The 27,644-nt window shown below is 43.3% G+C and overlaps 1 protein-coding gene across 2 annotated transcripts in view; it reads left to right on the forward strand.

The window, feature by feature from the left end:
- The window catches only part of igsf3 (immunoglobulin superfamily, member 3), an 86,511-nt gene that overhangs the window by 22,866 nt on the left and 36,001 nt on the right, over positions 1–27,644 (forward strand). Inside the window, exons 2-3 of one of the 2 annotated variants that reach the window (XM_086124306.1) lie at positions 867–1,247; positions 26,897–27,316. In XM_086124306.1, the coding sequence (XP_085980432.1) occupies positions 867–1,247; positions 26,897–27,316 (801 nt within the window). The remainder of the gene's footprint in view (positions 1–866; positions 1,248–26,896; positions 27,317–27,644) is intronic. The other variant, XM_086124307.1, reaches the window with a different exon arrangement.

A 27,644-nucleotide genomic window follows, 5' to 3' on the forward strand; every position in this document is an offset into this window, starting at 1 on the left:
CACACACACACACAGACACACGGAATAAAAAACAGGGCCGTCTAAGTGTAAGGCAAAGTTACTATGAGCTGATGGGAGGGGCTGCAGAAGATAAAAAGCTGTCTGGTGAATTATTAATGTCCAAGTATTGTGTCCACTGTCTCTTTAAAGACACACACCCACAGCTGCAAATCCCAGTTGTTTGTGCAGACAGGAAACGACATACTTGTCGCTCTGTCTGGATTTTGGGCATGTGTAACTGCTCTGTTTTGTCCGGACCCAAAAGAGGAGGGGGTGTTTGTAGCTCTTGGCTGAATGGAGAATGTTGTGTGTCGGGGTGCAAGTGGGGTCCGCGTGCGGATGAGGCAACATTCACACACCGTCTGCCAGCAAACGGTCCGACGATGTATTGAAAAGTCCTAAACGAGCTTTCATTTATGCAGCAATCAGCATTCGGTTTGCTGTAATAATTGGTGCGTGTTGTAATCATTCATGATTAAATGAAAACATGATTTATTCATGCTCGAGCATAAATGTGTAAATGTGTCTTTAAAAAAAAAAAAAGGCGTTTACAGCCAAAATGCATATTTATTACGTTCCCCTCACAGTTTACGCCCGCTCGCGACGATGCATCCGTTTAGCTGCAAACCAAACAGCAGCGAGTAGGATTGCATAGCAGATGCTTAAAAGACGAAGTGAATAATTCAAGCATTGAAAAACAGGGTGTACGCGCACACCTCAAGCTCACTCCCGAGGATGTGTACCTGCAGATGTTCCTTTATTTCCTACGAGAGGTGCGGTGCGCAAACACTGCCATTGCTAAATATTTCAAAGCGCCGTTTTGTAAACCACGTTCTTGCTTTTCTCCCCATCTCTCTCTTTCCTAGCAGGTGCCGCTGTGGCCCAGAGAGTGGTGACGGTGCAAAGCGGGCCCCTGATTCGGACCGAAGGCTCCCACGTGACCATCTGGTGCAACGTGACGGGCTACAAGGAAGGCTTGGAGCAGGACTTCGAGTGGTCCATGTACCTGCCGTCCGCACCGGACCGAGAGATCCGCATCGTGAGCACAGCCCAACCCAACTACGCCTACGCCGTCTACGCCCAGAGAGTGAACAGCAAGGACATCTACGTGGAGAGGCTGAGCCGTGACTCGGCCATGCTGCACATCACCAAAGTGCAGGCCAAGGACCAGGGACTGTTTGAGTGTTACACACCCAACACTGACGGCCGCTACCTTGGTTCCTACAGCGCCCGCACCAACCTCACCGGTGAGTCTTCACCAGAAAGCAATTAGCACACACGCTTGCACATTTCATTTGAGGGGCTCTTGGTTCATGACGGTTCCAACATTTCAAGGTTAGAAACGTTGCAATATGTCACAGCGTTGCACAATAACGCACGCTTGGTTACCAGCGCACTTGGGGCCTTATCGCAAAAAAAAACGGACTCTTCGCTCTAGCAGTTGGCGGACGTGCGGGGAGTGATGTTCGAATCTTCAGGCGCAACTGGTGATGTGTAAAAGTGGTGGAGCCCAATCAATGATAGTTTTTCACTTTCGGGTAGTTCTGATGGTTTTCAACCATGGAAAATTTGAGAGACAGCGCAAGGACAAAATGAACTTTGAAGTGATCGTATTGGAAGTGGTACCGGAATAGGTAAACTGACAGTTTACTGACGCCCTTTCGGGGGGTAGGGGGGGGCTTTGTATATGTGCTGGAATTGTGTCAATTTCAAGTCATACGGCTCGACTCCTTGCTGTGGCTGTCTCCAAGTCAGCCCTCACATCATTCAGAATTTCTAAAATAGTCTTGCCAAATAGACAATACAGAACGTCTCGATTATTTTTGTTTCTGGCATTTCAAAAATGGTTACACCGATGAAAAGAGTCATAGAGACTGCCAACGTTATGTAATCAGATGCAAAATTAGTCAGACTCACTCCTGAATGTGCCCGGTTAGGAGTTCAACCTTCGTGCTTTAATTATGACTTTCCCATTGTTTTAGCGTAAATTGGTGATGGGCTATGCCACCTCAACCAACTGAGGCATCAGTGATTCAATGTAGTTTTGCTGTCTGGAGAAACCCACGGGGTCAAATTTGGCCCCTATAAATTCTGCTACTCAAATGCTACCCTTAAATCCCAAAGGGTCAAATTTGGCCCTCATCCTAAATTAGGATTAAAGCATTGAATATTTGAAAAAACATATATTTTGGTGTTCAGTGAACATATAACAGTCATTTAATGTATAATTCATCATTTTACAAAGACGAAAAGGGTTCTTGGGCTCTCCAGGGTTAAAACCAACAACTCTTCCAGGCAGCATGATTCAGCTTAATATGACACTAGTGTCGATATACAAGTATAGTCATTCGGAGAATGTGTTTTCCCTCATCCATAATAGTCATTTATGCGGTTAAGTTTGACTATAGTCGATCAAGTAAAGGGTTTAGCAGTCCAAGCTACACTGCGGTGACCTTAACTACTGTAATGGGAATCTGACATCTAAAGCTCAACAATGTCAGCCTCGGAAAATATTGTCACTAGAAAAGAAAGGTGCTATTCCAAAAACGTCAATTCTGCCTTCATTTGTGTCCCCCTCTGAGCTACTTAGTTGTTTTTGGAACCCTCAAACTCTGAATTAAAGTTTTATCTCAGATGAAGCACTTCAATTCACCTCCCGCAAAAAAAAAAGCCCTCAAAGCCTTTCGACAAGTACAGATGCTCAAAGGTGCAGGCTGTCCTCCAATGGTTCCCACTTTGGGAAACCTTCCATTCCTTGAGGTCTTTTTTCATGGGATCACAGCAATAGCGCGAGCATTGATACACACTTCGATGATTGGGCCCCTTTTGTGGCCTGCTATTGTGCAGCCACACGTGTCCAAATCCGGTCAAGCATTTGGCTGACGCTCGAAACAAATGTGAGATGCAGAGTGCGTTAGCAGGATTAGAGTCTCATCAACTGGAATCACATCGTTCGACTTGTTTTAACTGTGGTGACTGGATATGTTGCACTGTACCGTGTCACCTGTTCATCAGTCTTTGCCTACAACACACGCACACATACACGCGCGCGCACACACACATCCTGCGCGTTTGTCCAACAGGCCCACACAAGTCAGGACAGCTGCCATCGTTTGAAACTCCCTCCCCATTCATGGCGTCGTCATGAATGCAGACTTTGGCTGACCTTCGTCTCAGGGGTCAAAGGGCAAAAGAAGCAACCAAAATTGCCCGAGTCGTCCCAGACAAACTGTGAAAGCCGGGCGACATTGAACGTATCAGTCAGAATCGGACAACGCAAGCAAGCGACCGGGGAGAAGACCGAGGCTCAAATATTAGTTGCTTCTTGACAAATTTCACCCGAGAGGGCCGTAAGGTAAACGGAGCGTTGCAGCAAAGTGGAGTGTGGAGCAGCCAACGAGGCGCCCCGAAGGACCAGTGATGGGACATTGTGATTTCCGAGTTAATGTAAACACTTTCCGAGATTTATAGAAATAGTGTTGCCTCCTGATACTCTTGACATCGTTCACAAACGATTGTCACATTGTCGTTACAGTTGTTTAACTCCCAACTTTGGCGTGTTTTGTGAATGTGGGCCGACTGTGATGACAGCGCACAGTAGTTTTGGATGCACGTGAGAGAAAACCAGAGGAGCCGTTGTGGGACTTAATCTTGTCCTTTTTATCCGTTATCCGTAACCTCTTAACCTGCTTTTGGAAGTCGGGTTCCACACGAGTATCGTGCTTTTTTTGTCGCTGGGTATGTGATGTTCCTTTGTGCTCCAAGAACAGCTGCACGCCTTCTTCAAGCTTTGTGGACAAATGAGACCTTGACACCCCCCCCCCCCTCCTCCTCACCCCACCCGTTCTTGCTCTGCTCCCTACTGTTCTGGCTGCCGACATCAGTCCTTGACTCTTCCTCTAATGTGCTTCGGTTCTTTTGATGTGGCAGCCCTTTTATGAGGCGAATGTATTAGACAGACCACCGTGCACTGTGAAGCAAGGGCAGTGGAACCTCTAAAGCCGTACGTCCTTGAAGTCATAATCGTTTGAATCTCAACAAATATTATGAGAGGGTGGAAAAAAAAAACACGGACGAAGCATCGGCGTTCGAACCAATGCGATGCGTGTCAATCACAGTGGCACATCAGCTCGTGCGTGGCATCTTTTGGGGGCTTTTTTGTGTCACCTTTTCCCTTAAAACTCATTCAGTACCAGCCAATTCTAGACCAAGTCTGAAAAGACGTTTAAAAACGTCTTTGGGAGTGAATGAGTTAGAGCAGCCTCAACATGAAGTGCTCAGCAAAGAAGAACACGGGAAGAAGAAGGATGCGTGGCATTAGCGTCACCACGCATGTCTTTGTCACTTATCAAAAGTCCATTTCCCTGCCTCTTCCTGGGTTGTCATTCTGTCTAAACATTTACAGAATGTGAAGTCAACCCAGCAATTTCCCGGCTTTGGAGATAGTAACAGATGATCTTTTTTTATTTTTTTATTTTTTTTTGCGCTCAGCATTAGTTCAATTCTGTTTCTGCTTGTGTGACCATTAAGAAAGTAAGGAAGTGAGAGGTCGATCTGAGACCGTATTTGTTTTACTGTTCACATGTTTTTAGACCCGTTTGAACATTAGTCTAAATAAGCAAGAAATGAATGTGACAGTTCAATCCTGTGAAAGATTTGTAATTGTTTTCTATTTGTAACAATCCAACCATTCATCTATTTTCTGTCACACTTGTCCTCATTAAGATGATGGCGGAGCTGCTGCCTATCCCATCTTATTTTGGGCGGCAGGGCAAGACTGGCTTCCGGCCACTCGGTTTTAAAATCAGTGGATAATTTGTAGGGTGACGAAGTCACCCAAAATCGGGTTATGTCCGACAATATAAAGGTTCCAGTATACTGGGAAGGTGCAGGTAATCTTCAAAATCCAATGTTAAGGGTGTCTCTAGTTTGCATGATTTTGTTTGCAAATCTGCAGTGCGTGTTCTAACGCGAGTGCGGTATAGGTAGCTTTCCGTGTGTCTAAACTTAGATCAATCAAATAAAAATGGAACTCCGCTGAGGCCTTGTGCAATGCTGCCTTGGGCGGTGCAGTAATAATATGCATGAGAATGTTGTAATTGGCTATCACGGCACAAATGCACGATTATTTCCACTAACATGAGGAACAGCACCTTTCCGCAATGCCGGAAAAGGTTACGTTTCACTTTTCATTTGGAGTTTTGCCCCTGAAAATGTTGCCTTTATGTTCTTGTTGAATACGGTGACTTTCTAAATGCGTCCATCTATTGATTTGCTTTAAACAAGACAGATTGATGAGTTTGAAGGCATGCGCCAGGGTTGTGACTCCCAAGCCACAACATTATGTACACCCCACACCAGGTAATGAGAGCCGATATGATTTTTATTGTGGTTGTGTGTAACACATTACGCGAGGTTGACCAAAATATCACAAACACCCGTCAGCGTCATGCAGCGCTGTTTAGGTTTGCAGCTAGCGTTATCGCTCTGCGTGTCGTTAGCTTGACACATTTGTTTATGGATTACGCTTTGTGATGATGGTCATTAAAAGTCAAAGCAGCATTATGTTTACGTTTTATATACTGCAGGTATGCCGTCATCGATGTCGAATGCTTTGATACGGCACGCTATCGCTGTAAATTACGCCATGGATTGCAGCCCCATTTGAGTGCTGTACACTTTGTACGACTTGAATACCGTTAGTATAATAGATATAAACATTGGTGTTTTGAACTGAGTAAAAAAAATGTCTTGCAATGTGTAATGCGATGCATCTAGTTCGAAACTGACTTTAGCGTCGTTTTCTTTTTAATTTATTATTTTATATATTTTTATGAGTCCATATTTTAAATATTCCACATCCCATTTTTATGCCCTGTAACCCCTCTGCAGTGAAATTGTAGCAAAATGTATTTTGAATAGTGTGTGTTATGGCTCAGTTGGACTCGCGTTATGACTAAAATAAAATAAAAATATTCATTTTCACTCTACTCAGTAAAACGGCCATTGCTGTTGCCTTGAACAAATTCTTTGGATGCCAAAATCTGACTCCTTTTTATTTATTGATTTATTTTTAAGTTAAACACAATCTGTTCTGGGACACTGGTTGTGTTTCGGTTTGTTTATGATTTTGAATTCGATTTCATTTGAATTTTGAGTGTCAAACATGATTTTCTCATGTTAAAACAACATGCTACGCTACCTTAACTTTGATGACGAGTGTCAACAAATTGTTGCCATCATGAACCCATTACCGCATTAAAACAACAAAACACGCTCCATTAAAACAACAAAACACGCTCCCTTTATGCCAATAGACAACAAATTATTAGAGTTTTGTCATCCGCAATGATCATGTATGTCACCTTGCAGAAAAAAAGAAGTTAAATAATCTTTTTCAGGGAAAAAGATACTTGAGTCTTTTTTCCCTGAAAAAGATTTTTTATCATGAATTTTACCAGCTCAGGTGCCTTCAAGATCAGTTCGACTGTATAAAAGCACTTCTCAGTTTGATGTGTTAAAGCTCAAACTGCGTGTGTGCGTGTGTGTTGCTGATGTGCGTTGGTGATGAAATGCGAGTATTCAAATTGGGTCTGCAAGGCGAGAGGTCACTTGTACTTCTCTGTGCACACCTCCGTCTTTCAGATCTTGTGAGCGTTGGTGCCCCCCCCCACAAGATTGACTAAGCGCCATCTGTTCCATTCCGTTTGTGCTTAAGTCTTGTTGGACTTCCTCCTACACGTCAGATTGCCGGAAAAAAGGACAACAGGCTGACATGGTCGTCATGACTGTCCTTATCCTACGCACCAGCCTGTCTGTGTGCGAGCAAGTCCAGCGAGCAGCGGAACGGACGAGTAGTGCCTTGCTCTTGCTCTAAGAAGCCTAATCTCATCTTCACCGTCGTAAAACGCATCAATGGAGAGTCCCCGACAAAATGAAGCTTTGGCGTTTCAGCAAATAGTCCGTGCATACCAGCGTTGGGGGAAAAAAAATAAGCATTTCCCTTGATCATTATTGGACCGAGAAAGCGTGCCCATCTTCTGAACGTGTGAGTAGTTGGAGAAATAAAGAAAGTGATTTATGGAATAAATGCTGAATTGGAGAGAAAGGAAATGGGGAGACAGACATAGCGCAAGTGGCTAGTGGGCCAATAAATGATGCGCACTTCAACTCAAGTGCAGTGTGATTGGTTTACGCTTTCCCCAGGCATTATCCGCCATACGACCAACACCGTATGGATGCATTTTAAATCGTCTCTGCCTGACGTGATTGCTGATGTTGTAACATCCGATTGACATTAGCACCGCACAAATTAAGAGAAACACTTAAAGTAGATGGGAAGGTTGGGAATTTCAATGGGGGCGCACCAAAGCTGCCAGGCAAACATATATATTTTTTAAACCTGGCTGCCAGGCTTCCTGCAAAATGCCACATTTGTCGAGCCGCACAATTGATTGTCTTCCAATTTATGGCCTACGTCCCCAAAACATTCTCACTGGAGCGAATGAATCCATTCACGCGCAGAAATGTGACCCCGTTACAAGCAAAGTAATGCATTCCCAAGATTAGTGTGCGCTTTTCGCTCCTTCTCCTTAGAGTGGTTCAAATCCTTACAGTACGTGTTTTTGTTTTGTTTTGTTTTTTTCTTCAGGTATTCCATTGTAAATATCTGACCTGTAACATCCAATTTTTCGGTACCAGTTGCAATAGTTCAGTGCAATCTTGCCTGTTGATTGTTGTCATTTCATGACGAAAGAAACCCTCCCCTAAAAGCTCAATTTAAAAACATCGTTGATTACGACAGCGAATGGAATTCGTGCCGGTAGGTTGGCTTGCTTGACTGCATCACAGCCCTGCGTCGTGTTTCTTTCTTTTAATCACACGCTGCCTGGCTATACAAGCTATCGCCGTCCTGCAACGCACCTCGGGGTGCAAACGAGGATGGGTGTAATAATCACATAATCAATTTGTCAATTAATTGGATGAGAAAGGAGGCTCGATAATAGCATTATGCACTTTACAAAACGGAGCGTGCTACTTGGATGCAATCAGCGGAGGCACTGTGGATTCAGTCTCAACCAATTTGCTTTTAAAAACAAAAACAACAGCAACATGATGTCAGTTGAATAGAACCGCTTCATACGAAGGCCTCGGCTATGGCACTTCTCGAGGAAGCAATGTTTTGATCTTTACAGCACTGCCTTTCAAAGAGGGGTTAAGAACTTCCAAAGATTGATCCTCCTGTCCCTCGAGACGTCATTGCAGTTTGTTTAATTGAGCCTTTAAGGGAATGTAGTCAAACGTTAATCCGTAGTTTTAATGCTAACCTGACTCGGATTTACTGAAATGAATGAAATCTTTGAAGGTTGTGAGCTGTAACAATAAAACGAAATACAATTAGAACACTGAACGGCGCAATTAATTAAGGAAGTGTCATTTGTAAGAAGTTAACACTATTAACTCACTTAGAAATTCCATTGCATTAGCACTGTTGGGTGCTGCACTTCATCACCAAAACATAGAGTTCTGCTTTTTAATGAATGTAGTGGTGTGGCTCATGGCATTGCCAAACATATACCCACATCCCTGTGTAGACAACTTAGGCAAAATTTGTTATAAACATTATGCGAAGCCACCGCCGGTAACGCTGTTGGCTAATGTTCATCGTTGCTAAGATTGCATCTCTGCTTACCTTTTTGCTTTGACATAATAGTGCTTTGACCACTGCTTTGTGGCTCTTTTGCTCTGGATCTTCAGACAGCCTAACTTATCATTTACTTGGGTCAGACACTTGGTGTGGTCAACAAGTGGGGTGTAAGTGCAAGAATGTCTTGCAGACAGACACGTTTTCAGAAATAAAACTGCATAAGATGTACTTGGTTCTTTAAGTTTGTGCGTGATCACTTGGCATACTCTCAAGAGCAGGGGTGTCAAACTCCTTTCACATTGTGGGCCACATACGGACTCAGGAGATGTCAAGTGGGCCGAACCATTAACATGATACCATACTGTGCTATGAATCACCAAAATCTCATCTATTTCCTTTGTTTTGGTCTCAAGAAGCATTGATTGGCGCTTTCGTATCATTTGCTGCGTTGGGTCTATCTCAGTGACAGACTAAGACTGCTGTTTTCTTCCCCGATCAAAACAATGTTGTCTTCTACTGTGATCAAAACAGTGTGCCCCCTAGCGGATAATCCACGAATTGCATTTTATTTAGAATATTCATTCTGTGTCTTTAATGCATTTTTTTCACTTTTAAATTATCCCGTGGGCCGGATCGAACCTCCTTGGGGGCCGGTTCTGGCCCGCGGGCCGTATGTTTGACACCTCTGCTCTAGAGACCCACTGTTTTGTATTAAACTGAGAAAAAAGTCAATTTTCCATAACAGGTCTTCTTTAAGTTTTCCATACCGTACAGTTGCCTACTAATTTCCATGTAAATAAATGAGACCTAACCTAGTCACTGACAATTCAAGCCAATCTCCCAAGTTCCTACATGTGTCCTGGTCTCTACAACAATCCAAATCTCCAGAGTCAATTTAGCTCGGCCCATGCCTCAGCCTTTAAAATGGTGCCAGACAGGTTGGGGTGCAGGTTAGTCAATCCAGCTGATTGAAGCACTTATAGTGCAGGATGATGGTGGCAACCGATGATTGAATGGGAACCTTGGTGGAAGATGGTTTTGGGGGGAAAATGCCGAGAAGCATCTTTGGAGAGACACTTGGAAAACCTTATGTTGACAAGTGCAGAAATAGTGGAATTGGTGAAGGGTGGTGAGTATAGAAAGTCGAGATGAACAGACAAGGGAAGTTGTATATTTGAGTCTGTTGCTATTGATTGGGACTCGAGGCCCTTGTGACAGCGGAGCATTTTATCTCTCGTCTCTCCTTGGAGGGACACTGCCAGCTTCCCTCTCTGGCCTCGCCCTCACCTCCTCGGTTTCATTTCCCCACACGGCCTCTTGTAGAGATTCTAAGCTGCACAGCAGGCAGGAGTCCAGATGGAAAGAGATTCTTATCGCGGTGCCTGGCTCCACTTTTCCTCGCTCGTCCCGTCTACTTTAGCGGCCAAGGCGCTGCGACATTGCTGTCACTGTGTCCTGTCATACATGGCACGCACGCACGCACAAATACACACATCTCTCATTGTCACACTGTGGCGAGCTGTCACTCAGCGGACAGTTTGAGACTGTGCGCTAGTCCTCCCGTTGGATCTCTGCTATGCTTTTGACTGAAAACGGCCGTAAGAACCTCGCGGATCTTAGCACGACTGAATATGTTTGGAACAAAGGGTGAAAGCAGACATTTTTTAGTCCCAACATGACCAACCGAGATTTTTGAGCTTGTCGTTAAAGGGGACATTTGTAAGGAGGTATAAAATAATATGCAACTAGCTGGGTCCCCATGAGTCTTGTTCTGCAGGAAATCACACACTCTATACTGTATGAATGAATGAATCTCATTAGAAAATGCTAATTCACATCTGGTTCGGGTGATGCTGAGGTAGTTTGCATATATTGCCAAGTTCGTCATCACTTTGCACCTTCATATTCATATCGGTAAAGAATTTTTTTTAAAAAAGTTAATTACCTGTACAAATGCTATTTATTGAGTCAGCCGTGATAAATCTTACACTGGGTGGTGGCTGTATTCGAGATACTGTATGGGTAGATAGTTAAGGACGAAATAGACGGCTAATAAGTCATGAGTATCAACCGGCCTAGAAGATGTTCTAAAATGGAGGAATTTCATAGCTGGACTGATTACGTAATGGAATCGAAGCTGTGGGTGCTTCGTGGGTCTAATATGAGTTGTTGGTAAGGTACATTTGCTGCATTACCTTACATCCTGCTCCCGATGTTGCTGCAGTGAAGCAATCAAAGTGTAATACTAGTGTCAAGCGTATCCCGACTCTCAAATTATTTTTCGATGATGGCCTAATCTTATTTAGGTTTGTCCGACGCCAACCCGACTGAGTAAGGGTTTTGAGAGGATGAGCGAGATTTCATGTTTCTGTATATATTGGTGTGTGTTCTCCATACTCTGTGTTTATTAATGTTTTTATAATAGGCTAAAGATGCAGCGCTGTTCCTCCAGTTGATTAGATTAGTTAAGCTAAGCACTAACCCTCCAGGGCCTGCTGCCTCTTCTCTACGAGATTACCAGAGCACAGCCACAGTTTGAATATGAATACAACATGAATATGGATGCGCTAACGACTATTTGTGTTTGAGCCTTTAAAACGTGCACGGGTAAAGTGCGGAACTTGCTGGATAATTGCCTCCAGGAAACGTACGGTCGGGAGTCTAGTTGAGATGGGCTGCTCGCGTATTTCACTGACGCTTTGAAGCCTTATCTGAGCACGGCGGGGTCAGCGAGCATTTTCTCTGTTTTTGTTCGACAATGTACCTGCAAAACGCATGCACGTGAGAGAATACGCGCACAGATGCAACGTTGAGTTACTGACACACATGACACATTGCAAATCCTGCCAAACAAATATCTTCGGGGATGTTCAACCAAGCGTGAGCAGTGAGAGGACTGAATTCGTTCAAGAGTAACCTTTTGCCTGGATAACACTGCAATGTCAACTCGTGGTTAGTCGAGCTCCAAGTGTCATTTAACCCGCGGCATGAAGTCATTAGTATCAACTGGGCAAGAAAAATGAAGTGGATTCACTGGCGTGTAAGGTAAAAGCAGCATCATTAAGTCGCTGCTGGAAAGTTGAATATTGCAATATTACAGACGGTTTAGTTTGCCAAAACAGGCAAAAAAAATAACACTGCCGCATGTAGAGCAAAAAATAAATAAAAAATAGGCTTCATACATCATTTGTTTAAGCACGTGTGCTTATTTGTGTCCTACTTAGAGTCAAATAAGATGAGACCAAAAAACAATAATAATAAATAGACCCTCGTGAGGAGAAACATTTCAGACAATGAAATGACGTTAAATATTATTTCATGGAATCTGAAACTATTGCACATACAAAATTGAAAGGGAACATTGCGCTCATGCTCTCACGACTAGTTCCATCTTGTGCGGGTGCGATTGGTGTGTTTTATAAGTGAAGGGTGGAGTGAAGATCTATTTATCCCTCCCAAAACGACTGGCAGCACAGACTGGCAATGGCTCATTTGCCTCACCTGCTGCTTTGCTGGATGTCAGCCGGGTAACTGACTGAGCGGTGAACTTTTCCCTTCAACTGAGTTGTTTTTATCTCCTCTATCAATCCTCCAACTCACCCCCTCTCCCCCTTCAATCTCAAGAGATCTCTTAGGGATGCCTCTCGTCAATACACAGGGGAACTACTTCAACTTATAAATGCCTCTCCACAAATACACACCTCCCATTCCCATTTTAGGAAGAACAATAATAAGGACTGCCACCATCCATCGCTCTATCCATCCACTTTCTGTAGTGCTTGTAGTAGGTCAGGGTTGCGGCTTGCGGGTCAGCTGGAGCCTTTCCCAGCTAACTATGTGCAGGAGGTGGGGTAGAGAGAGCCTGGAGGGGTCACCAACCAATTGCAGGGCACATAAAGACAAACAGACATTCACCCGTGGACAAGTTAAAGCTTATAAGGAACATACGATGCATGTTTTGGGAGTACGGGGAGGACATGCAAGCGCTGAATGGGACGATCTGAGCTGAGATTTGACCTATTGACTGTGACGCATCTTTAATATTTTGAGCCGACTTTCCATTGCATGACGACATGACATTGCAGGTCATTGGGGTTTACGTTTTGGTAGCTGCAGCTCCGATTTCATTTGCATTGTTTCCAGCTATTGACAGATCAGCCTAGCAGATATCTGCACGACAATTTACGGAATCAGCATATTTCGTGTTGGTGGACAGGAGAGGAGGCAGGCATGCCAGTTTAGCTTATATGCGCCCTTTGCCTTTATTTAGAGGGGAGATTGGCGGACCTGGCAGCATGACAAGGCTCTGTACACTGATTAAAACACAGCGGTATGATTTTATAAGGTTTATTAACTCACACAGACGCGCGCACGTGCGTTCGCACACAAAAACGGTCAGATGGCCGCGCCTATAACTGGTTCTGTCCTCCGGGAAGTCTTTAATTGGTCACAGTGCTTTACCATCTGGGGTTGGTGTGACGTAGGGAGGGAGGGGAATGTAGAGATGCAGGATCCCGGCAAAAAAATGGAGGGGAGGAAAGGCAGAGCAGCACGGGGACGAAACCTATTAGGGTTTCATTACTGGCAGCCTCTCTGCAATGGGAATCACGATAAGCTTGATCAATGCTGTTTATAGTGTCACAGCATACTGCTGCACATGGAGCACCCCTGTGCATCGGAGCAAGCCTTTGGATAGATTAGGTAATTGCTGTCGTGGGATTTGTCAGGTTTTTTTTGGTTGTTTGTGTGTGTGTGTGTGCCTGTTGGGGTGAGGTTTTGTGTGGATGCTGGCAGTCTTCGCCAAATCCCACGCGTCCCCGCAACCCCGGGGACGGCAGGGACGCGCAAGACAAACAGTCAGTGCCGGCTGTCGGATGGAGAAAGTTGCAGCTGGTAAAGATGGCAGGGAGGGGGGAAAAAAAAAAGGGGGAGGGAGATGCTGAATGGAGGGGTATTTCGTGCATGTTTTGGGCACGGGGAATAAATCTTTGATGTTATGAAGGATTTTAGTCAACGATAGCTTTGCGCATAGCTCCTCTCAAACACTCTTAGGAAGATTTGTCTTTCATACTCCCACTTCTCTTCAGACTACCCCTCCTTACGCCTTGCCATTTAATCTCCCACTTACTCTCCATCTTCGCAACACACTCCCTCAGCCTCATTTCCTGGCTGGGCCTTAGTGAAAGGTAATGTCATAATTGTTTATATACCTGTGTGTGTGCGCGTGCCCGCGTGTGTGCGCGCATTTGCACGCATCTTGTTAAATCCTCCTCTTGTGCCTTTTGTATAAACAGCATCTCATAGTTGAGTCTTCTCCCCGCGAATCCCCGTCTTATCGCAGCACTCAGCTTTATAAATCCACGTCACCATTCTACCCCTGACGAGAACAAAAACCGACCGCTTCATTCTTTGCCTGGCACGCACTTGGCTGCTCTCCCACACTTCCTGCCTTTGTTATACTGGCGGATCGTGCCAGTCAATTAGAAAAGTGGACATATGCATGGTTCTAAACATGAAACTGATGAAAATGTGTGGGGTGAATGAAAAGTGCAGCACTTCAAGCCCGACATTTAAAAAATATATATACAGTGAAACTCCTCTACAACGAAACCTACATGGACAAAAATACCCCCAAGTGTGAACATATTCCCACTTTCCTGCCCCCCATACAACGAAAAAAAACCCCTGTTGCGTTATACGAAATCTTTTTCTCTGCTCTTGCCTCGGGACGAGATTCACTACAACGAAGTCTAATCCAACAGCGACCTCTACTGCTTCGTTCGGAAACGGCAACAGCAACCACCACACTGGTTTACACATGCGCAGTAGTCCAGGAAGTATTTGTTATTGTTAGTTTCAGACGCAGCAAGAACGTTGCATTGCTCAAATTGCTACAAAACGGACCTTTGAATGTCAAGCAGCTAAGACAAGAAGAGCTGTGACAAACAGAAGAGAGGGTCAAAGTGATCAAACTGAAAGATGGAGGAAACAAAATTAAAGACATTATCCAAGAAATGGATGTAAGTGAAAGTGAATGCTGATCATAAATTTCGCAATTTCTTTCCCTTTTTTCTTTCTACACTGGCTATATGAAGTGTCAAATAAGTGTATGCTCATACGTATGCACTATTGGAATAAAAATAAAGAGTACACATACGTTTGCGTGTGTGTGTGTGTGTGTGTGTTTGCATCTGAGATCAAATTTGCTCCAGTGAAAAAAACCCTGTTGTGAAATATTTCTTGCTGCAAACATGATTTCGTTGTAGAGGAGTTTCACTGTATATATATTTTTTTTCTTTGAGCAGACTGCTTGACTAATACCCGCCCATAAACCTTTTGCAGTGTATGAATGAAGAACCAATATTTTTGCACACCCCAACTGGCATCCCCACTGGGCGACAACAGTTAAAACCGCCATCAGGTATTATATCTCGATGGGATTACCGAGGGTAATACAAAGCCAATATGGCATTTGAAGTCTTCATCAAAGCGCCAGGGGGCTTCCCATCAGGCCACCTTTGGAATCAGTCCGCATTACATTAATGAGGTAAAGCGTAAGACCCTCGTATATCCACGCGACTATCATGCAGTCTGTTCGAGATAAACTGCGTGTATGTAGACTAGTTCTTGAGGGTATTACGCCGGCCTTGTTAAGTACCGTGTCAACAAGCCTCGCAACATAATTGTGCAATCGTTTTTTTTTCTTCTTAGTGAAAAAGGCTGCTGATCGACTCCCACTTGATGTTTTTTTTAAAGCATATAAATGAAGTTAAAAATAGTGAAGGTGAAATGAAGACTGCCAGAAACTTCAAACACCACAGCTGTTATCTAGGATCTAACAACAGACATTCCAAAACAGATTTCATGTCACATTTCAGTTCATCTTAACACAATACGAATTAGAGTGGAGAATCCTGATCTCTCTCCTCGCACGACTAGGCGGGATGCTGAAAGCTGCATCAACGAGACAAACCATATGACATCACAGCTCAATGCAAAGTAACCCGCCGATGAATTTGACAAAAAGGGAACGTGACACCGCAAACAATGGATAACGTTGGATGACATCCGGCATTTTGTCTTCTAATTGTTGGCGTGTCACTGTTTATTTGAAGAGGAAGACAAGCCATATTTGAGAAGAGTCGCTTTATGTCAGTTCAAATTAGTCAGATTGTCGCATCGAGGGAAGATTCTGTCAACAAGTCAGAGGGCTGCGGATGATTTGGCTCATTTTAGGTACGGAGTAACGTGGCCCTTTTTAGCAACTGCAGTCATATTGTCAGGATGAGTTCTTTTTGCAACCCTTACAACTTTGGAAACTGGACTAAGCTTGAAGGGGTGACCCTGCATTAAGCCAGTCGTAAAAAAAAAGAAAAAAAAGTCTTACTTACAATAACCGGAAGGACAACAGATAAGATATGATCAGAGCAGTACGATAAAGGGCACTTGATTGCCGGAGGCAGACAAGAGCCAAGATGCAAGCTGTGCCTATAGTCAAGTGCTTTATTACTGGGTGAAAAATGCTCAAAAGAAATCAAATACATTTTTCTTTTAAACGAATAATGACTTGTTGGTGAGGTCAGATGGGAGAAGCCATCAGGGCTGGTCAAAAGGTGTAACTATGAATGTTAATTATGTTACACTCGACATTGGCCCCTGCTAGGAGGGGACACGCTGGCCTGTCGTGACGCACCTCCGTCGCTGTATACTTGCAGGTATAATGAGCTGTAATAACCAGAGGAGGTCGAGCTTTATGTATCCTTCTCAGATGCTACAGGGATTTAAAAAACATTTTTATGAGTCTTATGACTGACCCAAAATAAAAAAGAATCAAGGAGCCGTTAAACGATTAGTTAGTGAGTGTCTCGGAATTCAATAAAATGTTCATGCTGTGTTCTAGGAAAGTCTTTTAAGAGGGGCATGCTGATGGAGGAAGTCGACAAAGAAATATGTGATAATTGGGTGCAGACGAGCTAGTGGGCGAGGAAGGGAAAGGGAAGCGGGGATGAGGCGAGGGGGGGGGGGCAGATGGAAAAAGCTCCAGTGAGGAGAAAATGGGACAGAGCCTAAAGAGGGATGACTGTTTGGTGACACCAGAAAGAAAGCTACCGAGACCCCTTTTTATTAAATTGAAAAACCCTCCTCCTTTCCGTCATCGACCTCTGAGCTCTTGTGTGTGGACACCACTAACCTACCCAACACATATACACACACACACACACACACACACACACACACACACACACACACACACACACACACACACCCTCTTGGAGAACGCTGTTCCATTAGCAAAGGACCTCCCACCCCCTAACCGAACATCTCATAAGAGCCTCCGTAAGATTGCTCACATTCGACCACTTGATTTCATCTGGCTTCACGTTTTCCAAATATTGGCTCTGTTCTGAGACCTCATTAATCAGACTCTGTATCATGCATACGAGACTTTTAGCTCATAGCGCCTCATTTGTTAAGCATAGCGGTTGAATCCATTTGTTTTCATTTGGGCCGTTTGCCTCATAAAACTTCCGCATCGGCCAAGTTCGCATTATGGAATTTTATTTTTTTTCCTCGGTCTGCTTAGAGGCAAACTGTTAATGCATTGTTATTGCAATATTGTAGAAGAGAGAGAATCCTTTAATTTCCATCTACTGAGCTGAGGAGTCACAGCGATTTATAGTGTAGCGTATTTCTCACCTGATTTATGAAGCTCACTTATTCAAGTTGAATGGGTTGGGAAATAATGGACTATATTTAAATACATGCACTATATACTGTATCTTTTCCTCTCTGAATATTGACGCCAACAGTTTGGCATGAGTATAAAAAGGGATTTTGATTGACAATGCGGATAACGGAGCCCATGGTTTGTGTTCGGACATTTGGCTACATCACCCAAATTTGCACAAAAGTCTGAAACGACGGAGTCACATTGACTCTGTCATGGCATGTAACAAGGTGATATCGATATTTTCTTTCCAACCGAATTCACGTCATCTCAAAGAGTAAACTATTGCATTTGCTGAAGCACTTGATCGTGACGTGATGAATACCTGATGCAGTTGGATTGATGCCGCACTGTGACACATAACACTGGATCGTAATATTAATACTTTGTCGCCCTAATATTAAAATAAAAAAAATAAATGAAACTCGCCATGTGCTCAATCTGACTGCAGATAGTGACTGTGGTAATATCTGATGCAGTTGAAGCGAGTGATAACGGGTTGCAATATTGACACCCCCCCCCCCCCCCCTCCATACCTGATGCTAATGTAACATTTACTCTGCTCAAATGATTTCCGCAATGTAGAGCTCTTTACGGCCTCAAAAGAAATTGCCGATGTCACCATTGAATATCTGACACGTGCGGTGTGTTTGTGCACATCCTTGAGCAAACTAATAAATCCCCTGTTTTGGTTCTCCAAGAATTCACTGTTGACCTAATTATATACAAGGGTTATTAATGGGGCTCATTACTTTTTTTCCTCTCCCTACACTGATTTTCTTTTTCACTAAAATCACTGATATGAATTAGGAACATTAGAAAGCAATTAACTTGTTTGTTTGGGAAAGCCCTAAACCACTTCGTTGAAGAACAGCCGGCATGGATTCGCATCCGAGCAGCACTCTAAGTATGCCATTAAAAATAAAATTAGTGTGAAAATCTCAACAAATATTAAAAGGCCCGCTGAGTGAAACCAGCATTGATTTACAGTAGTAGAGTGAAACTTCTTCTTTCTGGACCAGTAGCTTTGATGGATGCTGGCATTTTGCCGGAAAGACGCTGGAAAGAGAGCATCATCAATTCACAAAAGAATCTCGCATGCAGGATTTTGGCAGCGGATCCCACCAATCATACGCGCAACATAAAATGACCGCACTAGGTTGCATTTAAATCATTAGAATGGGCTCATGCTTTTGAGGCCACGTATGATAATTGCGTGACATAAGACTTGAGAAGAACCCTTAAAAGCAGCGAAAGCGTTGAAGCGATTCGCTTCATCTAGGTTTCCACTAAGTCGCCAGGGCTCCTCTGATCATGCTCCTGTGTTGTATTATGGATGTAACCCCCTGCTGAGGGCCTAGATCGCACACCGCAGCCTTCAACTTTTTGACACCAAACCCCCTGACCCAACCCCCCCCACCCCCTGCCCGTGCTGCTGATGTCACATTTGGCACGGCTTCTTATTAGGTTTACAGCTCTTGAGGATAGTTTGAAATGTCAAAGTTAGTGTTCCAGTGATGAGTTTGACGACCTGTTTGATTTCCCAACTTGCCTCGGCATAAAGCTACAAAGAGAATGCAGTCACCCCCCCCCCCCCCCCCACCCCACCCCCAATCTATTGCAGGGGTTGCATTCCCAACTAACCAGCACAGATTTTGATTGGGAGGAATGCCGGCGCCATTTGAGTGTCGGTGCTGGACAGCCGCAGGGCGCTTGTGTTTTTTGCGCCTGTAATGGGCAGCATTTTTCAAAGCCCCGTTTTGTTCAGCGGAGATGGTGGCGCTGTTGGACAGTCTGCATTGGTGCATCTGGATGGATGGCTTGTGGAGCCGAGGATGAGGAAAGAGGTGCATCGGCGCGGAACGCGGATGCATATTTGGAAGTGAGAGTCGCCGCTTGGAATTGAAGCGCATTTACATGGGACAGGAGAGGTGAACCAATCTTTTTTTTTCGTTAATGGACTCTACAGCTTCTTGTTGACTTTCAAATTTAGCTTGTAGCAGACGTGTGCACATTTTCAGCATGATGTCTCTGATCCACCGGTGAAAGGACACTTTGATCGAGAACTGTTTCAACCAACAAAGTGTATGAGGGAAAAGTGGTTAGAATTGCACGACTGTCCGTGTTTTTACGTTATGTGTTGCATTTATTATTTTATTTTATATTAACTGTTTTGTAAAGTGCTTTGTTACAGCTGCAGCTGTTGTGAAAGTGCAATATAAATCAGGATGTATTGTATTGTATTGTATATGTTCATCAGCCAATCGACAGCAATCTGAGGAGTGTTTGAAGCACGATGGATAACGAGGACGTCGGCGACAGGCGACATTGTGTTGGGTCCCGAACCCGGGTACTCCCGCTTGAGTTGCGGTGGTCCTGCCTCGGCGATGAGGCTTTCGAATCGCAACTGAGGATCACGCCCGTGCTCCATCGTCCTCTCAGCATTTTTATCCGTTTCACCAAGTAATTAACATTAATTGCCCTGCTGGCTCCGCCAAATGGCCATTTGAGTTGCACCAACACGCCGACACTTAACACGCTGCCGCGCTCCGTAAATCGGTACCCACTTCAGCTGTGTCTGAACATCTGCTGCACTCGCCCCCTGTGAATGCTTCTCTTGCCAAAATGTACCCATTTGTCAATTGCATGGATATTTTCGATGAGATAAAACATTTAAACATCTAAACTTGCTTAACACACCCTGTTAAAAGCCACATACAGTTGGAATACTATCCGCTACGGGGTGCTGGTCACCTTTGTAAGCATTTAGCCCCTCCCCAAGAAAAAATGTAAAATTAAATGGAACCATTACAGGATCCAATTATTGCCATCATGATACCTTTTCTGAACTTTTCAGGCTGTATTCAAAGTAGCATTTGAAGTCCAACCAGCCGGAAATGAATGACGTTATTGCGCTCTCTGAGCTGAAGTCACACATTTTTCTGAAAACTTGTGCAGCATTCAAATTTTGGAATTCCACTGTAAAACGTAACGATGTTTGCCGTTGCTTTACAGAATGTAATGGAGAACAAAACTACAGCTACATAATGGTGGACTGGCACTTGTACGCCACTCATCCTTTTGCCTGTGCATTTGAGCCCATTGGTCATGTGTGGTAGCCTCCACTTCCTAATGAGGCGGCCATTATGCTGCAATGTTATATCCACCAGTTGAGCGGCAAAGAAATACACATTTCCATGTCAAACAAAACCACAATACGAGTACATGTGTTGCCTCGCCATCAAGCTTGACATACTACTCACACACGAGCCCCACGCGCATGTCCTTTTTTGTTTGTTTCTTCCTTCTGCAACTTTAAAAAATGCATTGAACAAAGTGCAAGAAAATAAGTTTGGTTGCATGCAATATACAGGTCACTGTGGATAAATCATCTATTTTCACCTCCTCTCATCTTTGCAAAAGTCGTCTTCTCGACTGTTTTTGTGTCTTCCTCCCCCCTCTTACTTGCACATCCTCATGTGCAGACTTAAAAGGGCAGCTTGAGCAACGACGAGCGTCGCTCACTTCAGAGGTTTGACGGAAGGAGATCGGCTGGTAGGGAAGATTAAAGCGAGAAAAAAAAATGGAGATGAGGTAGACCAGGAGGGAAGATTTATGGTGGACTGACAGCCTATGTGCCCGTCAAAAAGACCAAATAATAAACAGAACGTTTATTTTTTATTTTTTCCCTTCACGCTCAAGCACAACAAACCAAAATGCGAAGGATGATGAGTCCAATTCAAATTCAATATTAAAAATGGAATCCGAGGAGATAAATATGTGCTGTAAGCGCCTGAACCTGCTAAATGAGGTTTTGTGGTTAGACCCTTCAGGCAAGTATCCACATGTGTTTAAAAAAAAATGGACTCCACGAACCTCAGGATAAGGCAGTAGAAGAGCCGTGTGATTTCTCCCAGCCAGTCAACAATCGATTTATATTATTATAACATTTTAATGTTCAAATAATTTAGTGGGCCACACGTATCAGATGTTTTTGAGGATCAGAGTTCGCATTTCGGTTCCAGCCTTCCGATGTAACATTTTCCCGTTAGCTTCATGTAAGGCTTTAAATCGTTTACGGGAATGAATACAAAATGTAAATGGGCTGTTTGTCTACAACTGACTGGCAACCAGTCTTGGGTAAATGCCGCCTCTTCCCCAGTCAGCTGGAATAGGCTCCATCAGCCGAAGATCACAGGGGGGGGAAAAGTGCCGATAGTAACTATGGCAGAACGAAGATAAATGATTTTGGAGTTTTTATGGCATCATCAATGTGTTGATTCAAGCCATTTAATGGATTCATTCTTTCTAGAAAAAAAATAATAATGAATCCAGATTGTTGCATAAAATAAGCTGTTGTCGGAATAAATGAATGCATAACCCAAACCAATAAAAAAAGAAAGCAAACTTCTCGGAAGAGATATCTCAAGGAGTCATTTATTGGACAAGGAAACCACATTGGCCTTGAATTTAAGTGAAAAGGCTCGTCTTGCAGATCTGAACGCTGTAGAACAATTTCATTGATTTAAGCCGACAGGGAATTATAATGGAAAAGTTTGGAAAGTTTTCCATTCTGGCGAAAAAAAAAAGTATTTCAGAGGGTGCCCTATGAAGTGTTATTAGCCTTAATGAGCATTTCATTCAGTGCGGAATGGCCATCTAGAACCACGTTTACCCAAACAATCAGGCTTCAAGGTTGACATTTATGACATATAGCGGCAATAGTTGAGGTAGTTGAAATCACTGCTTTGAGGTCTCAAGTGACAGCAGAAAGTGTGTGTTTGTGCCCACGAATGCCTTCTCATTCTCTTCCTAATCCGCTCCCAGATTGAGGTCAGTGGGGCCATTGCAAGATCTCCACAGCTTCACTCAGAAATACCGAGATTGGCTGACGTCCCCTGATTGGTCTGCTATCTCAGACTGAGCTGTCTTGAAGTCTGATTGGTTCAGGGGGTTCAGGACTAGTCCCAATGTTAAATGTCTCCTTAAAGAAGTGAGGCCATGGGCTGTGACGCATCAACTTGCTGAATTCTTTCAGTCCACGGGGACTTAGAGGGCTTCACAATAGATATCGGAGGTATGCAGGGGCACAAGGTTGTCCCAGTGACGCTTTTGCTCTTCTAAGAGGCCCGGAGAATCATGTGGGAGGGTTGCTATGGCGATGGTAGGTTGTAGCGTAGGTGTGTTGTTGTGGTAACAGTCTCGTGCGGCTGCCGCTCCGGCTCTGATTGCTGAGCATTCAGTCTTTTGATGAGTTGAACAGTAATTGACAATTTAAGTGTTATCTGATGTAATGATGCAGTAATAAATGTTTTATAACACCCTAGAAATTACAATGGCCTATGAAATCATTATGATCATCAAATTGTACAAATATAAATTGTATCTCACCTTTTTGTCCTGTTTGTCACCAAGTTTAATGGTTTCCTTTCAGGCTGGACTACATGGACACAATTTCATTTGTCTATTTATGTTACATATCTCTATATTACTACGGGTTCAGTGAAAACTAAGCATTATTTCAAAGAAAAAACAAAATATCAATCCAAAAGGTTGTGCAAATTGCAATTTTATAAATTAGAATTCATTCACAGTTATTAAGTCACCAAAAAGGAATTCAATTCACACTATACTGCACAGGTGCTTTAACCATAAATATAAAGGGTTTTTTTTTTTGTGTTTTGTTTTTTGCTTGCTTGTGTTAATTGCATCAATTTTCATGTTGTTTCATACCAAAGCTCCCATTCATATGTGGCTTGGCATTACATGGCTTTAGCGCCAAGGTCCGCCGCACAGGGTGGTGTGTGTGTGTGTGTGTGTGTGTGTGTGTGTGGCTGGCTTTAGGTGTTGATCAACGGCAAACTTGAAATATATTGTCCAGCCCGAGTTTCCTTAGTCCAACATCATCATTTTTGTTTTGTGTTTTCAAGTGTAATATTTTTGTAAATTATCTTCATGTTTGAATTAGAAGAAAATATTAACCCAATTATTTCAATAAATAACAGACGAATTGTTCACGTAAATATGTCATTGATTTATTTTATTTATTTTGGCCGAGTGTCTCTTCTTTTGTGTCGATTATAATATAATGTACTGGCAGTCAAAAATTTTAATCTGGCTAACTAACTAACTAAAAAAAAAAAAAAAGAGATTACAAACTTTATCCGATCTCGTTCACTCACGTTTAAAATTGCGTTACACTTTATCGCTCAGGGTCCCGAATTTGGAAGACACTAATTTGTGGAACAACAACAGGATTATATCATAGCGATATGGTTCCGCTGAAATCCGCTTGCCCAGCGGTAAGACCCATTAAGAGAGTGAGTTTGCCCAGCCAGAAACCATTATAAACAGAGTCTCTCACTATAAACACTGGCACCGGCCTACTTAGAGTCCCATATTAGTAATTGTATCATACAAGCAACAAAGGCGTATATCAGCAGAAAAGGTTTATTGGACCCAGGACTAATATTGCCATAATAATTCACTTGAGGTGAGCGAGAAGTGGATGCGAAGATAGTATTCAGTCAAAGAAGTGCAGCAAATTGCTCCTTCCTGCGAGGCTGTACAGCCGCAGCAGAAAGTAGCACCTCATTAGAGGGCTGCTGACTTTGACCCTCTCTTATTGGACACTTTGTTTTCCTGCTACGTCTATTTTAACACCGTTTCTCACTTGAGTTGCACTAACCACGGTATTTTCTTCTCCCCGTCCTCTTGTCTATCTTCTTCTCTGTGATCTGTCTGACTTTGGCCCAGTTTAGCTGTGCTGCTCGTTCTGGCTGGCCCCACTCGCTGTAGCGCCTGTTTTTGCACAACAGAAACACATTCCCAGTTAAATGTATTCATAGCTGCTCTTTTGCGTTTATCTGACTTGAAATATTTTGAAAAATAGTATGGCCCGCTATCATTAAAATTAATGGTATGGAATATAATATCTCCTCATGGTGGCTTCCTTTCAAATAAATACACATATCTATGACCCAATTAATCGTCCAGCACTGCACCACAAATAAATGCCTCTTAAAAAAAACAAACAAACAAAAATCAGGTAATGTTAGTGACTGCAGAGGCATTACAGGCTGTTCCTTGTGACTCATCATCTTGTCGGCTGGTGTTTGCTTACCTTCACACGTTGCTCGGTGGGCTCGGTGTCTGCTTGCGAAAGTAAGACTCGGAGTGTTGGGAAGGTCAGGGGGATGGGGGGGGGGGGGGGTTGAGTGGCTGAAAACGTTTGGACATCATCTTGTTATCAAGCATACAGATTCAACTATTTCCATACATCCAGTATTTTTTTACACACAATTTAAAAAAAATTGTTGTCATAATTTCATACATTACTGATAATAGTCATTTGGTAGATGTAAAATCAATAAATAACAGATTGCGTCTGATTTCAGTATATTTACGTTGGGCCTAATGGTACTATAACGTACCGCTATCACGAAATGCTAAATGACTCTCAAGGTTGACAGCCAATTACAGTAAATTACTGGCCTCTGACTAGAAAAAGTGAATAGAGCGCAGACGAAATAACCAACCTCGACAGCGCAAACGAAGAATTAGGTTTTTGGCTCCGTTTACGGTTTTCAAAGGGAACCCCTTCGGTTATGATGTATTCGAGTGCCTCGCTGGTCCACTGAAGTTGCCACGCCGATATCAAAAAGCGCGTCCTCAGCTTTATTGCAAGCCAATGAACCATGGCGGTGATGTGGAAGCTGTTATTTGAAGCACAAATTACAGCACGCTGTTGCTTTAGCTCGGGTAAGATTCACCACACGCAATTATGCTTCGACTTGCGTCATTTGCTCAATTACATTGATGTCATGCTGTTTTAACTTCTGTGCATTGAGCACATTCCTAGGCACCGTGTCTGCATACAATATGCGCATATCACAGTCATACATTTCACCTTGCCATTGAGGCGCATTTGCTCCATAAATTAAAATTGGCAGTCCTTTTCGACATCTTTCAGTTTCGTGTTTTGTTTTTTTTAATGACCTTCTACTGCATGCTTATTCATACATTCATGTAATTCTCCGGAGCCCTGTGCTGCTGTGAGGTGTCAGCATACTCTAGCATGTTAAAGTCGAACATGAAACAGGAAGATATGGGTGTCGCTCATGTCAAAGGGAGAAAAATATTTTTCTTCCTCCACTTGGTTGCAAAACAGATCTTGAGGCACTTTTAGTTTCTATCGATACGTCTATTTATTCTCACTACGAGCAGACATAATCCCCAAATTGTCTGCTGTAGTCAAGCCAGTCCTGCACATTAAACAGCAACCTGCTGTTTCTTTATGGACTGGGACGCAACACTTAAAATAATGGGTCATTCTAACCCGAAACGGCCTCGGCACTCATTCATTTTGATGTTAAGCACTTCCTACCTGTGCATTCCCTGAATAGATTTGCACATTGTATATGCTGTACCCCTTGTTGCGCCAGGAACTGTATTTGGTAGTCAAATTGGAAGCCATATGCCTCACAATGAAGAAATACAACAATGTGAGTTCCGTCAGTTAAACAAAAGACGGGAACAGAGGTTACAATCATTTTTGGGGAAATTACAATGACACCAAAGTATTTTTTAAAGGGCTGCCGCAATTGAATATTTTTAGAATTGACTAGTTCATCTGTTAATGGAGTAATTGGATGAAAATTTGATTTGTGTGATTAAACCACAATGCCAACACTGTATATTAACAGTATATATATTAACAGTATACTGTATACTGTATATTACCGTATTGGCCCGAATATAAGATGGTGTTTTTTTAAATTGAAATAAGACTGAAAAAGTTTGGGTCGTCTTATATTTGGGGTCTAGACATTATACCCATTCAAGACGCTAGATGGCGCCAGATATCATTGAATTGAATGGTGAACTTGACTCCCCAGGCCAAAGTGAACCCCTGTCACGAAGAATAAAAATAATAATAGCGGTAGCACGAAGAAGAAAAATAAAAAATTGCAGTAAGAAAGAAAAGAGAAGAAAATAATAGAAGAGATAACAGAAAAGAGAGAAACGTAGCGACAATCTGGAGAAAAGTGGGTCGAAGATCGACCAGGTTAACCGGCAGCTGAGGAGAAGTTATGATGTAATTTACATTTCAAAAACCAGAAGCCATTCATTTATGAATGTGATTGCACTAGTTTACATATTTAAATGTTCAGATATTAAGATTTGAATGAGGCAAATAACATGATTTTTCTCTCAAATGTATTGTTATAATCATTTGTTTCAGATGTACTGTAATTATTTTCTGTATAAAAATTAATTTGGTGTTCAAAAAGTCTTATTTCAAACTTGAGTCTTGAAAAAGAGGGGGTCGTCTTATAATCAGGGCCGTCTTATATTCGGGCCAATACGGTACATTAATTTATACACCATGCAAATTTTGTTGTTGTGCACTTATGTGACCATCCTCACATTCTATGCTCGACTAAGTCTGACCAAGTTGTGTCAGCTTACACGTGACTTTTGCCCTACCTCTGACTGAGATTCTCATTTTCTCTTTGCAGTTATTGCTGACTCACTGACAGTATCCGCTCCAGCCCAGACCCTGTCCAAAGTGGAAGGCGATACTCTTCAGCTGACCTGTGAAGTTTCCCGGACCACAATGCAACACACGCACTTGTCAGTGGGCTGGTATCTGAAAGCGCCCGATGACTCATCCGCCCCGCCTCAGGAGCTGCTCACCCTATCGAAAGACTTTGTTTTGCGGTCCGGGGGTCCGTACCGCCAGAGGATGGCGGCGGGGGACCTCAGGCTGGACAAAACCAGCGCCACATCCTACCGACTTACCATCCACAAGCTGCAGCCGGTGGACCAGGGCCTGCTCTACTGCCAGGCTGCGGAGTGGATCCAGGACGCCGACGGCAGCTGGTTTGCGATGACCCGCAAACAGAGCGACAAGACCCCGCTCCGCATTCAGCCCACCGGTGAGCCAAGTGAGGGATGCAGATTTGATTTCAAAGAGTAAAGAAGCATATGTACATCACACATGTGGGGGCTGGCTTCCTCTGATTGCTGATCAGCCTCTCACACTAGGCTCATTAACTCTCTAAAAAGGGCTTATTCAACCTCCACAGACCTCCCACTGATGCATTTATGTCGCTTTAGCGAGCAACATTAAAAGTATGGGCAAGCATAGTGTAAATTGCTTTTAACGGTGCACAACAGGTGTCTACAGTGTACAGTCTGCCCATTGTTCCATGTAGCAGTACAATAGGAGACCATTCGTGTACGCAAGGGCTAATTAATTTCGGA

The sequence above is a fragment of the Hippocampus guttulatus genome, chromosome 11 (assembly GCF_054856545.1).
Source record: "Hippocampus guttulatus isolate MCC_2025c chromosome 11, RoL_Hgut_1.0, whole genome shotgun sequence".
In the NCBI taxonomy this organism is placed as follows: domain Eukaryota; kingdom Metazoa; phylum Chordata; class Actinopteri; order Syngnathiformes; family Syngnathidae; genus Hippocampus; species Hippocampus guttulatus.